This window comes from Lichenostomus cassidix, chromosome 1 (assembly GCF_008360975.1).
Source record: "Lichenostomus cassidix isolate B80296 chromosome 1, HeHo_3.0, whole genome shotgun sequence".
Lineage (NCBI taxonomy): Eukaryota > Metazoa > Chordata > Aves > Passeriformes > Meliphagidae > Lichenostomus > Lichenostomus cassidix.
The window spans coordinates 38,515,870-38,527,794 of record NC_139479.1 but is presented as its reverse complement, the minus strand read 5'-3'; the positions used below and the strand labels follow the sequence as shown (position 1 = coordinate 38,527,794).

Below are 11,925 nucleotides of genomic sequence, written 5' to 3'. Positions count from 1 at the left end.
ATGGAAATACAGAAAACAACATGTTGTTTAAGCAAGATTTTATTTTCTTCTACTCAAGTGATGAAGAGGCTTTTGAAAAGAAAGGCTTTCATCTTACACATGCAGTACTCCATCACAACATAATTACCCTAATTTGTATTCCACTGTAGAAATAGGCTTTTTCAGCTTAAACAAATTAAGCAACAGTCACTAAGCGTACATGACCGGCATTCTTTCGAGTAACCTGTTATCAGCTCTGGCTACAGCTTTATCTTGATGAAATGGGAATCCTTTTTTATTTTCCTAATTTCCCAGGCCTCCCAAGATTATGCCACTCAGATTGCCTAGAGAGGGACCATGATTCACTGGCTGGAGAAAGAGACAGTGCATCCAGAGATTATTTCCTACAGCCTCATTAAATTGTTATCTGGTCTGGGTCAAATCCTGACTGTCTTTGGGCCCCTCTTTAGGAGAAAGCCTAAGTACACACTTAACTCGGCACATGTGAATAACCCAGCCACACTCAGAAGGTTTTTTAAGCAGCTGCTTGTGCTCCCTGCTGAATAGAGGCTGTTCTGCTGCTCTTTTCCTCTGGCTTTGGTTGATGTTATATGTCCTGAAGGATGACAGGACAAGCTCCATCTGTATTTTCATTACTTGTCCTTTAGCTGTGTAACTATGGATATCCCTGCTGTTTGCACACATTCTTCTAAATATTAAGCTCACTCTGACCTGGTGGATCACTTCCAGTGAGGCTTTGCCTTCATCACCTTTTCCTCCTCAGTCCCTCTAGGTATGACCAGGGTATCTTCTCCATCTCCGGGTCTGGATGAGATAAAGTCTCACCGGTGCCCACTTTACAAGGTGCAGCTGTGGAAATGGCATCTGGCTCCATGTGGGCTTGTTAAGATACTTACACAAAAAACCTAAAAAAAAACCCCAGAAAACCAAACAACCCAAAAAAACCCCAACCCCAACCAAACCAAACCAAACCAAACCAAAAAAAAAAACCCCAAAACAACCTAACAAAGAACCAAAAAAGAGGAGAAATAAGACCATTCCAGAGGCATGGTAGAAAGAAAGAGGAAACCTGTCTGCTCATGAGGCAGAAGTTATCAGAATTTGGATATTTCCCCAGGGAATAAAAAGATACTGCCTTCAGATCTTCCTTCACCCCTAAAGGAGGCTGATCCACCACACAGATGTCTTTTCAAAGTGTGTAGCTCCTAGCAGGAATGAGGTGAATGGGAAGTGAATGTACCTATCTCCAAAGAGTGGGAACTCTTGCTGCTCCTCCTGAAGTGCTGGAGAAACAGCACAATTGTTGTGACCTCCTCTGACACAACTGAGATCAGCTGCCAAAAACATGAGGATAAGTGGTGGCAGCTGGGGAATGCCACCTTCCCCAGACTTCTGCAATCTCCTCCCTCTCTTTCCCAGCCATCCCTTGCAGACTTCCTTCCCCTACAGTTCCTACAGACTGTCAGAGAGGAGCAATCTCAAGGCTGATTTACAAGGTAAGGTGAGCTGAGGGTGACAACAGCACAGACAGGGTAGTGCCCTTGCTGTTAGGGCACAGTCCCAACTTGTCTGGGCAGGGTGAACAGAGCAACAGTTTTGATAGCAACAGGTGTCATCAACAGTCCAGCAAGCTGAAATAGGACTCCTGAGTGTGGGTAGAGGCTGTGGATTGAAGAGGCTTCAGGAGAGGAAGCATGAAAAATGGGGTGAGTTTTCAGGGATCATGTAAGCTCACAACCCAGGTGAGGCAATCCCACAGCAGCCCACTGGGGTCATGACACCAATAGGGCCTACAGACAGTCCAACCATCATCAAGCAGAGATGAGGTCATGAGTTGGGTCTAAGACTAACCCAGAAAATCTGAACGATAATTCAGGAACAGGCAGCCCAGAGCAGGCCTAATGGTCCAGACCTGAGCTGAAATGGGGTAATTGAGCTGGTAATATGGGTGCAGTGAGGCTGGCCAGGACAATTAGGGCCCCATCACAGCCTTCCCTGGTCACCAATCTGGATCATTAATTGAATGGAGAACTCTCTTTTTCTTAGAAAAAGCAGTAGAGCAAGTAGTGGTTGTAGTGCTCCTCCTCGGTGTTTAGCAACTTATTTGTGCTCAGGAGGTTCTGAAACTAATACTTCAAACTCTGTCTTTGTTAACTCCACCACCCTTTGAACTACCAAAATCCAGTGCTTCCTAGCACCATATGGTAAATACATTGTCCTCCCTTGTCATCACTAGATCCAAGGAGGAATATGAAACCATGGGCATTGGGAAATTCATACCAGAGCAAAGTTGTAAAGACTTAGGGGGCTTAAGTAGCGTTCACAGGCAAGTGAGGATCTGCCAGGAGTATCCTCATGCCTGATAGGAGGATTATCACCCATGTGTCATATGTTGTGCCATATACAGAAGATACTAATTGTTATGAGGAAAATGGGATGGGAAAATCCATACCATAGAGACCCCTTTGTGTCATGAATGAACATGCTTCCTGACCTTAAGATTCAGTCTTCTTAAACTCCTTTTTACAAGTTTGAAATTTCAAGTATATCCATCAGAAATTAGAGGAGATGGGTAAGAACATATGTCTTCGCTGCAACAGCAAGACATGACCCACTGGAGATTGTTTCAATTGCCAGTTCTGGCTGCCACTATGAGAAACAGAGCACAGCAAATACTTTCTCTTATGCCTGTTCTCCTTTCCTCCCTCGGTGTTTCATTTCAATCTCTGTAGTCAGGGGTATGGTTGCACTATGCACCCAAGAAAAAAGCTTCTTTTCCTTTCGATCAAAACCAACCCGCCTCTCTTGCTGCAAGCTTTCACGCCATGGCTGGAATCCAAACAAATTATTTAGCCCTGTTGAATTTATTGCCTCTTTTAAGGAATTCCATCAATCTCCTTTAACCTGTCCATGCCCAGGAGTAGCAAATTCTAAAAGCAATCTTAAATTTAAATGTACCATTCTGTTTACTGAGCAATGAACCTTCAGGCAATAAATACTACAGCAGGAATTCACAAGGACTCTGTTAGGGCTTGACAGCCCCGACAGCCATTGCGCAAGTCTTTGTTAGTCCTGACAACATGGGTTTTTTTTTCAACCAAATGAATTACAAATTTGTTTTTAATCTTTGAGGTTACTCCTAATGCCTTAGAAAAGATCCAAAGCTGTTTAAGACTGTATTCACGTTACAAGCAGGCAGTGAATTGCAGACTATTAGGCAAGCCCGTTGTCACTCAATGTGAACAACACCATAGACAAGCGACTCGGCAAAACTTTTGTCCATGTACTAGAGTTCTTTAATGCATTGCATACACAGCAGCTGCTCTGGACTTCTCTGGTTTTAAAAGTCACTTCCCTGGTTCCTGGACAGATAACCTGCCCATCGTGCAGAACCTCTAGATGCATTATGCTAAACAGCAATCCTAGCAATTGTGTGACTGCGTTAACTTCTCCTTGGTCCTACAAGAGTGACAGCTACAGGAGTTGTTAAGCAAGGTTCCAAGCCAAAGCTAATGTCTGTTCAATGGGGTGGATAACACTGTGAGTTCTTATTTGCTCAGACTTGCAGGCTACACTGGAATATATTTTTTGATTATTTTTGCCTTCTCTCTGGGAATTTCAGATTTTCATCCTTTTCCTCCTTAAAGAGCTCTCTGGATCTCTGCCACTTTGATGGGGTCTTGCAGAACCCTCTAGTCCATGAAATCACGGGAAAAACGCAATTCCCACAGAGACATCACTTCTCGGTGACAAAGCAATTGTGATTCCTGTGCTAATCTTGTAAGAAATTTCATTAAGCAGTATCACTTCGTCACATCCAAGTGCGATATCCTCACAAAATGTGCCATCTAGGGCTGCACCTCATGAGCTGCTTGGAATGGTTTGCTAGGTGCTCTGCTTCTCAGCCTTTGCCTGCCCTCCCTGCTGCAGGCTCTGTGCAGACTCCAGCTAGGTCTGAGGCAGGCAGTGCTTAACAACTCCTAGTTTCTACATCATGCTTCTGTCAATGGGCTTTTAACATCCTGAGGACGTGAAAAAGTTAAAAGTTGTGTTTGATCCAATTCATCAGAGTGGAGGAAGCTAGACATGGTCCCCAAGACAGAGGAACTCTCACTCTGCTAATGTGGGAGCTCCTTTCTGCATCTTTCCACATCTGGCCCTGTGTTGCAGTGAGCAACCTTGACAGGGTGTTGGGTCATTGAATGCTTCAACAGCCTTTAATGCCCCTGATCAGCCTCACATGGGGTCTTCACCCACATCCTCTGCCCATATCCTGGGATGTCCATTTAAGCTCTGGCCCGAGCCTTCAGCCTTGCTTCAAGCTATATTGTTGGAGGCATATTTGCCTTCAGGGTCTAGTGGTGTCTCTTTGCTGGACCTTGGTCTACTGTCACAGCTTTCTCTTCTGCCCTGCCCCTTGCTGCTCCACCTGATAGGTGTTCCAGGATAGACCTCCACCCAAGTCATCACCCTGCCTTCATCAGTCTGGGACTGTTGATGGACCTTGATACCAGCTCCCAGGCCTGCCCACCCTGTCCAGATCCCACAGGACAGTGCCCTGTAGGTGAGAGCTCCCTGAGTCAACCCTGCCTAGGATTTGAGGCTCCTGTGGGGTGGCTGGGGCCAATTCATGCTGCCTCCAAAGGGTTGTAGGGACTGAATGGCTGGTATGGGTGGAATGGATGTGGGTGTGTGTGACCAGCAGCAGGAAGCTGGGATGCTGAAGCTGTCAGTGGGGTTGAGCAAGGGTGGGACAATCCAACTTTCCCTGAAATCGCCTCTTAAACTATGTAGTTGCAGAGGGTCAGGTTGTCCCTAGGGGCCAAGAGGATCGCAGAACAAGGCAACATGGCTTGGGGATTAAGCCACCCCTGAAGCCAGGCAGAGGATGAGGCCAAGCCCCTCTAAGAATGAACTAACTAGTGATGCTTGAGTTGCCTCTGAGAAACTTCTGAGGCCAGGGAGGTTCAGGACTTTCCTGAGGAGACCTGATGGTTGGGGAAGTTGAATGATGACGACTAGGAGGTTCATGTTCCTAGAGAAAGAGAGGCCATGTGGCATGCAAGGGCTTCAAGCCACCCTTGAGGTCAGGAGGCCAATTTAAGGATCAAATCATCTCTGAAGTGTATGGTTATGTGGTCGGGTCAACCTGGAGGAGCCTTAGAAGGGGAAGGGTGTTCCTGCCACCGCTGAAGAGCCACAACATACTCCAAAGCCTGGGCAGCTGAGAACAGGGTTGAAATTAAGGTGCCCCAGATGGGTAGGGAGCTGATAGCTGGACCCTCTCCTGGGTTCCCAGTGTCTGTGGCTGGGCTTTGCGGTTTCTCTGGGGTGCCTGATAACTCTTCCAACCCTTGACTCTCTTTAGGTGAGTCTGATGTGAGCGATCTTTCCTCACAGTCAAGGTTTTTCTGTAGGTACATAGCAGAGAGATGTAGGGAGATATTGACTTGTCTGACTCTAAGGCTGAATTTTTGTCTCTTGCAGCGTGTTGAGCAGAATGCTGATAGAAGACAAGGCTGTTTACAGAATATATAACAGATACTTCAAAGACTTCTTCTAGCTTTGAGTTCTTCAGGCATAGGCTTTTGTGCATAAGGCATTTCATGTTCGGTAAACCTGATACAATATATTCCCTATTAGATGAAGGATTGCAATTACTCCAGTTTTCTCCCTGGGTTAGAGTTTAAATTTTAAGTGATGATACAACAACTTATGATTCCTGTCTGAATTTGGGGTTATGTTAGAAGATGAAGGTAACTCTCTGCTCTAAAGAAAGGATCAAGGAAATTCTTAGAATTGAAAGCTGCAGTTCTCTAGGACCCCCTCCAAATGATGAGAGAATAAGTTGCACAGTGTTCCAGTGTCTTATAAACCTGCTTAACTATATGCATGTTAATAGCTTTAGTAAGTGAGACAGGAGTGTATATTGAGAGTTATGGCATTACAAATGTGCTTATAGGCATGCAGAGCTAAGGTCTTTGTTTTCATCCAAACTCGGATATCCTTTAATTATTCTAGATATTTTAGTTTTGCAATTTAATTTTTGAATAGCTACAATTTCTTTAGCAGTGGTGAAGTATGTTCTCTTTTTTTTTTGAATGTTCAATAGTAATAGCGTGTAATTTTGATCCATTAGATGTCTTCCTTTTCTTACTGAAACAAAATGTTATATTTTGTGTACAGTAGCCATTTCAAAATAGAATAGGCAAAAAGACTGCTAGTAGAAATCTGTCAGTCAGAATCAAGTCATACTGAAAGGAGAAAACTTCATGTGCAGAGAGAAGAAGATTAGCATTTTTGAGGCTTTTTTTTCCCCAGTCCATTCCATTCACGAGGAGCCTTAGCTTCACTTGGGAACAGGCTTGCATTAGGCCATTTCTCATCAAGGTCTTTATGCACCCAGCTGGCGGTGTCTGTGTGTAATCCCAGACAGTTTCCCTTTGCAGCTGTGGGGGGCCTCCTTTGATGCGCCTCTGTAGGTGGCTGCCGATCCCTCGACTGGGGCTGGCAAACAGAATCTCCTCTGTAGAGGAAAAGAAAACACCCCAGTGATGCCATGTGACTGTTTGCTTTATGCATGCAGGAGGAACTGACGTCAAGGGCCTCAGGGTATTGTTCTAATGCAATAACATGATGTTGTGGTGTGTATCTCTGTGCATCTTATATATCTAATGCAGTGCCTGTGGTGAATGTGGTCAATATACGTTCCTTCTGCTCTTGATCTCTTTTACTTTCAAGGCTCCCCACTTGTACGGAAAAAAAATCTGCAGTGTCTGCTTGTGACTATCAATTGAAAATACGGTGGCCTCCTCTATACATACTAAGAACAGTTTTCTTGCATTGTTCCTAACAATGCAGTTGTAGGCATTGTTAACACAGCAGAGCAAACACCTAAGCGTGCAACAGAGGAGAACCAATGCTGATTTTATTTTTAGTACTTGCTTGGGAGGAAAGGGAGAGAAGCTATTTCACAAATCTTTGGTATGCAGCAGAGTTCATGTAATGGTTGAGGTTAAAAGGGACCACTGGATGTCTTCTAGTCCAACCTCCTTGCTCAAGCACAGACCCCTACATCATGTTACTCAGGATTGTTTCCAGATGGCTTTTGAGTAACTCCAGGGAAGGAGACTCTGCAACCTCTCTGGGGATTCTCTTCCAGTGCTCAGTCACCCTCACAGTAAAGATGTTCCTCATGTTCACATGGAACTTGCTGTGTTTCAGCTTCTCCTTTTGCCTCTCATCTAATTGGCCAGTACCACTGAGAAGATCCTGGCTCCATCCTCTTGACACCCTCTCTTCCTGTACTAGTGTTCTCTTTTTTTTTTTTTTTTTGTCACAGGTTTCATCTCTTTCAGTTTGAACATAAATACTGATACAAGAGGTTTAAAAAGTGAAGTCAAACAATAAAACTAGGCCAAAATTTTCAATATTATGTGTAAATGCAAGTAGGAACTTGTGTTTTGCTGAGGGGACTGTGCAGCTAGTGTCCTATGAAAATATCTACATTTAGGTGAACCCAGTTGCCCCTGCAGCATGGGGATATGTAGAATGTGATTGTACATGTAGTATGCATAGCCTGAGAGCATTTACTGAGGACTGTCAAACCACAGGATAAAAATCTAAGAGTTGATGTAATAAGGTGTAAATTGGGGTGGTGATGTAATCTGGTAAAACCTCCACTTATACAATCATCTGGCTTTATAGGCAGCACCCTCTTACCTGCTCAAGGACCCAGCCTGTTCTAAAGTCTGAGGGGCTTCTTCCTAATGTAACTGTGTGTATTGATCATATACATTTTCCTTATGAATGTAATTATTTTGCTGTCTTCTAACCCTATTGGAAGCTTGTTGTAAAACATGTCTTGGGTGAACTGCAAACCATTACCTACTCCCTTTCCCTAACTGAGAATAATTGTCTTTCAGCCTCAGAAAATGTGGTCTTGATCTGCTTCTGTAGTGAGGATGAGGCTCAGGTCTACCCTCATTTCCCACATCACCATAGTAGGGAAAAAATGGCAGAAATAATGCTATTTGAAGAAAAAACCTGTTATTCCTATGCTTTGTGAACACTCGTTTGGACATTTTGGATCGTGTCTTTTCTGTGCTTCAGTGTTGTAGACAGTTTATGCCTCTTGTATTTTAACAGAGGTCTGAAATGGTTACAGTGATGTTTCTTATGCACTCTCATGGTAAAACCCTTGAAGCATTTCGTGGGATGACAATTTACTTGGGGTTCGGCACTACTCTGCCATGTCCATCAGCTGAGATCTAGGACACCCGCAGCAGAGAACCCGGACTGAACCGCACAGGTAATTTCAGAAGGGGCTGACTCGGAGTACTGCGTGCTAGGGAGCCACGCAGCAAGTAGTTTCTGCAGGTGGTGCGAGGTGGAGGATGATAGGCATCCCTCTCATGCCGACCGTGCTTGTGCTTCACAGGGCAGGAGCTTGGATCAGGCACGCTGGCACACTTGGGCTTTTCACCTTCTCCCGAGGGCAGCCCGGGGAGGCGTGGATCTTCTCCCTGTGCTGCTGAGGCTCCTGGCGGGTGCACAGGAGCAGGCAGCCCCATCTGCCGAGGGTAAAGGCACGAAGTTGTATCAGGGGAGGTTTAGGCTGGACACTACGAAAAGGTTTTTGTCATCCAGAGGGTGTTTGGGCACTAGAACAGGCTCTGGAACGGGCTCCCCAGGGAAGTGGTCACAGCGCCGGCCTGACAGAATTCAGGAAGCGTTTGGACAATGCCCTCAGGCACATGGTGCGACTCGGGGGCTGTCCTGAGCAGGGCCAGGAGTGGATGCTGCTGGCGGTCCCTTCCGGCCGGGGACGTTCTGTGGCTCCGAGCGCGCGCACGGGGCTCGGCCGCGCCCCGGGGCAGCTCCACGCGCCGGGCGCGCAGCTCGAGTGCGCGCGCGCAGCCGCCACAGCCGCGCCTCCGGCGGCACGCGCAAGCGCGGCCCCGAGGCGCACGTGCCGCGCGCGCCGGGCCCCTCGCGCCCCTCCCCGCCCCCGGCGGGCGGGCACGCGCCGGGATTGGCTGCGCGCGGCTCGGCCCCGCCGGCGCGGGTGAAAGGGCGGCCGGGCAGCGGTGGCCGCGGACATGGCGGCGTCGGTGGCTCCGCTCCTGCGCTGGGGCGGCCGGCGGACACGGCTGCCGCGGGTGAGCGTCGCCTCGGGGGCCGGCCCGAGAGGGGTGGCGGCCTGGGGGCTCCGAGCCGCGGCGCCGCGATCCGGGCGGCGGAGGCTCCCCGTGGATGGGGTCGTCGGGCGGAGGCTGCTCCCTGCGGGGGTGGGTGGTGTCTCCTCCGAGGAGCGTCCCCGTGTGACCGGCGGGGGGCCCCCGGCTGGCTCAGGGATTCTGGGGAGCTCTGTGTGCGCTGGGCCGCGGCGGGGACGGGCGGCGGGAGCGGCCGTGCGGCCGGGGATGGTCTGCCAGTGGCGGCCGGGAGCAGACGGCAGCCGGGAGGCTGGAGAAGCTGAGTCCTGGCGCCTGTGCCTCAGGCCTCGCAGCATCCAAGAGGCCGGTCCTTGATGAATCCCAGCGGCGTGTTGCCGGGAGACCGTGATTTTGTGTGTGTTTGTTTTGGGTTTTTTAAATTAATTATCTGCTTCTGAACAGGGTTATGCGGTACTGTAGGATGGCGGATTCAGCGTCCCTGGTGGCGTTTAAGGAAAGACTGGACGTGTCACTTAGTGCCGTGGTCTAGTTGATAGGATGGTATTTGGTCATAGGTTGAACTCGATGATTTCTGAGGTCTTTTTTGACCTGATTGATTCTGAAGTTCTGTGATTTCCTTCTGCCCGACACAAGCTTTTCAAAGCTCTGGGGTAGAGGGTAATTTTGTGCTATTTTTAGTTGTAAAACGTTAGCTAACAGAGAAAGGAGTTGTCTCTTCCCCCCCACCTCCCCCTTTACCCCAGATACTTAAGGTGCTTTCAGCTGTTACTTAAAGCTTTACTGTGGTTTTCTATTCTTGCTTTTCATGGAAATGCAATAAACTTGTTGCAGAACCATACCAGTGTTTTTGATGAAGACCTGAAATTATCGAGAAAACCTTATTCCTTAGACTGTGGAGTAACTTCCCTGAGGCACCTGCTGTGTTTTCATCTCTTTTACTTCTACAGATTGCGAATAAAAAAAAAAGATGATTTTCGGTAAGAACAGACAGCATTTGAACATCAGGCTGTGTAACAATTGACTGACGCTGCAAATAGTTTATGGGAAAAGTAGTGCAAAATACATCTAATTGTTTACAGTAGGAAGAATTCACAGGTTTTTTTTTTTTTTTTTTTCCCAAGAAGGAAAACTAGTTTGGAGGTCTGCAAGTTTCAGTGGAGAAGAGAGAAGTAACTTACAGGAAATGTTTTGCCCAGTGCAACCCTGAGGGTGTGGGATGGATTTCTCTCTAGGAATGTTGCCTCACTGCAATACTGTGAAGAACTCCTCACCTGTTTCTAGTAATGTAAAAGAGGTGATTTATGTGGGCAGTGAATTCTGAGAAGGGATTAAAGAGGAAAATGGCGTGTGCTTTAACCAAGTATTTTTCCTTAAGCAATATGTATAGTAAACCTATTTTCTTGTGACGGTGTACACAAGAGAAGCTTTTTGAAAAGCAGAGTTATCTAATTGGAGATGACTTGAAATTAACCAAGGGCTCATCCTGTTTGAAGACTTCATTTTTGATAGCCATGAGTATGTGTGTACAGATGTGGAAGGCTTCTGTTCTTCCTACTAAGTAGTTCTAAGACTTTGATGTCAGTCCTTTGGAGCCTGTAAAAGGCCTACTTTGTCTTCTTTCTCGAGCGTGTTATCTGACTGCACCAGTGTAAGCAGTATGGAAATGTGGCACCTTTGTAAAACAAAATGTTTTTATTGCTACTTAATAGCGCTCATGAGTTATGTCACTGAAGTGATTTCTAGCCTTCATACATATCTATGTATGAAGGTCACCATCAAGACAGCAGTATATTGGGACACTTTTAATAAAACAAATTTGCATGGAAAATGCTTTCATAGATTCTTTTATGTTTTCCTAACATAGGCAAATTATGAAATTGATGTTTTCAAACTTTAGTGTGCTTGGAACTTCTACAATTTTTGCGAGGGCTAGTAGCTACTGAGATGTCCTTAGCTTCTTCTGCTGCTTTCATGTGGGAATCAATAAAGGACCTGAGAAAGGTGCAGAAACAGTGAGCTGGGGATTTGACTCTTTGCTGTGTTTCTAATTTAGTGCCTTCTGTTTAGGTTTTATGCGGAACTAGTTCTGCATAGATTATAACCAAAATTTCATTTTGAATGCTTTGTACTTCTGGAGCTTGGAGGAAATCTGATGTTGAAAGGAGACTGTGATCACAGAATGAGGGTGAGACATAGCTTTTGATATATCAGTCATAATACCCTTTTGAGAGAACTGTTAGAATAATGTAGAACAAAGTGATAAATACTATGCATCATGACTTCAAGAGTTAAACTGCTGACATAGATATTATCAGTGTAGGTAAGTTTTCTAATCATTGAACTAAATGTATGGAAAGTTTCTCTGCCATCTATGCACCCAGCACTTTTAAGTCATGGAAGTTATCTGTACAGTGGGAGCCCCTTGCACTCTTCTCTGATGTTATTTTTAGCATGCTGTTATTCCTGGGAAATATTTTCACCCGTGTTCATGAGCACAGAAGTATCAGGCTGATGGGATAGCAAGGTTGGGTATCATTTGCCATTAAGGGAGGGAGTTCAAATGATTGTCAATCTGTGGAAATGAATGTAGCCATAGACTTCAGGAGTTCAGTGATTGTTTCTAGTATGTAAACTACAGATTTTAGTACTGACAAGCAGTCTTAAAGCATAATTCAGGTAGAGATTTCTGGTTCCAGGAGTAGCCTTTTGGAATTTGTAGGGAAAGTATGCTGTGTCATGTACTGTG

The 11,925-nt window shown here is 46.1% G+C and overlaps 1 protein-coding gene across 2 annotated transcripts in view; it reads left to right on the top strand.

Annotated features, from left to right (window-relative positions):
- The first annotated feature begins 9,038 nt into the window (after nt 1–9,038).
- The window catches only part of PCCA (propionyl-CoA carboxylase subunit alpha), a 273,781-nt gene continuing 270,894 nt past the window's right edge, over nt 9,039–11,925 (top strand). The window contains exon 1 of one of the 2 annotated variants that reach the window (XM_085057123.1): nt 9,039–9,161. In XM_085057123.1, coding sequence (XP_084913249.1) covers nt 9,102–9,161 — 60 coding nt within the window. In that variant the 5' untranslated portion in view covers nt 9,039–9,101. Of the gene's footprint in view, nt 9,162–11,316; nt 11,365–11,925 lie in introns of those variants that run through there. The other variant, XM_085057133.1, reaches the window with a different exon arrangement.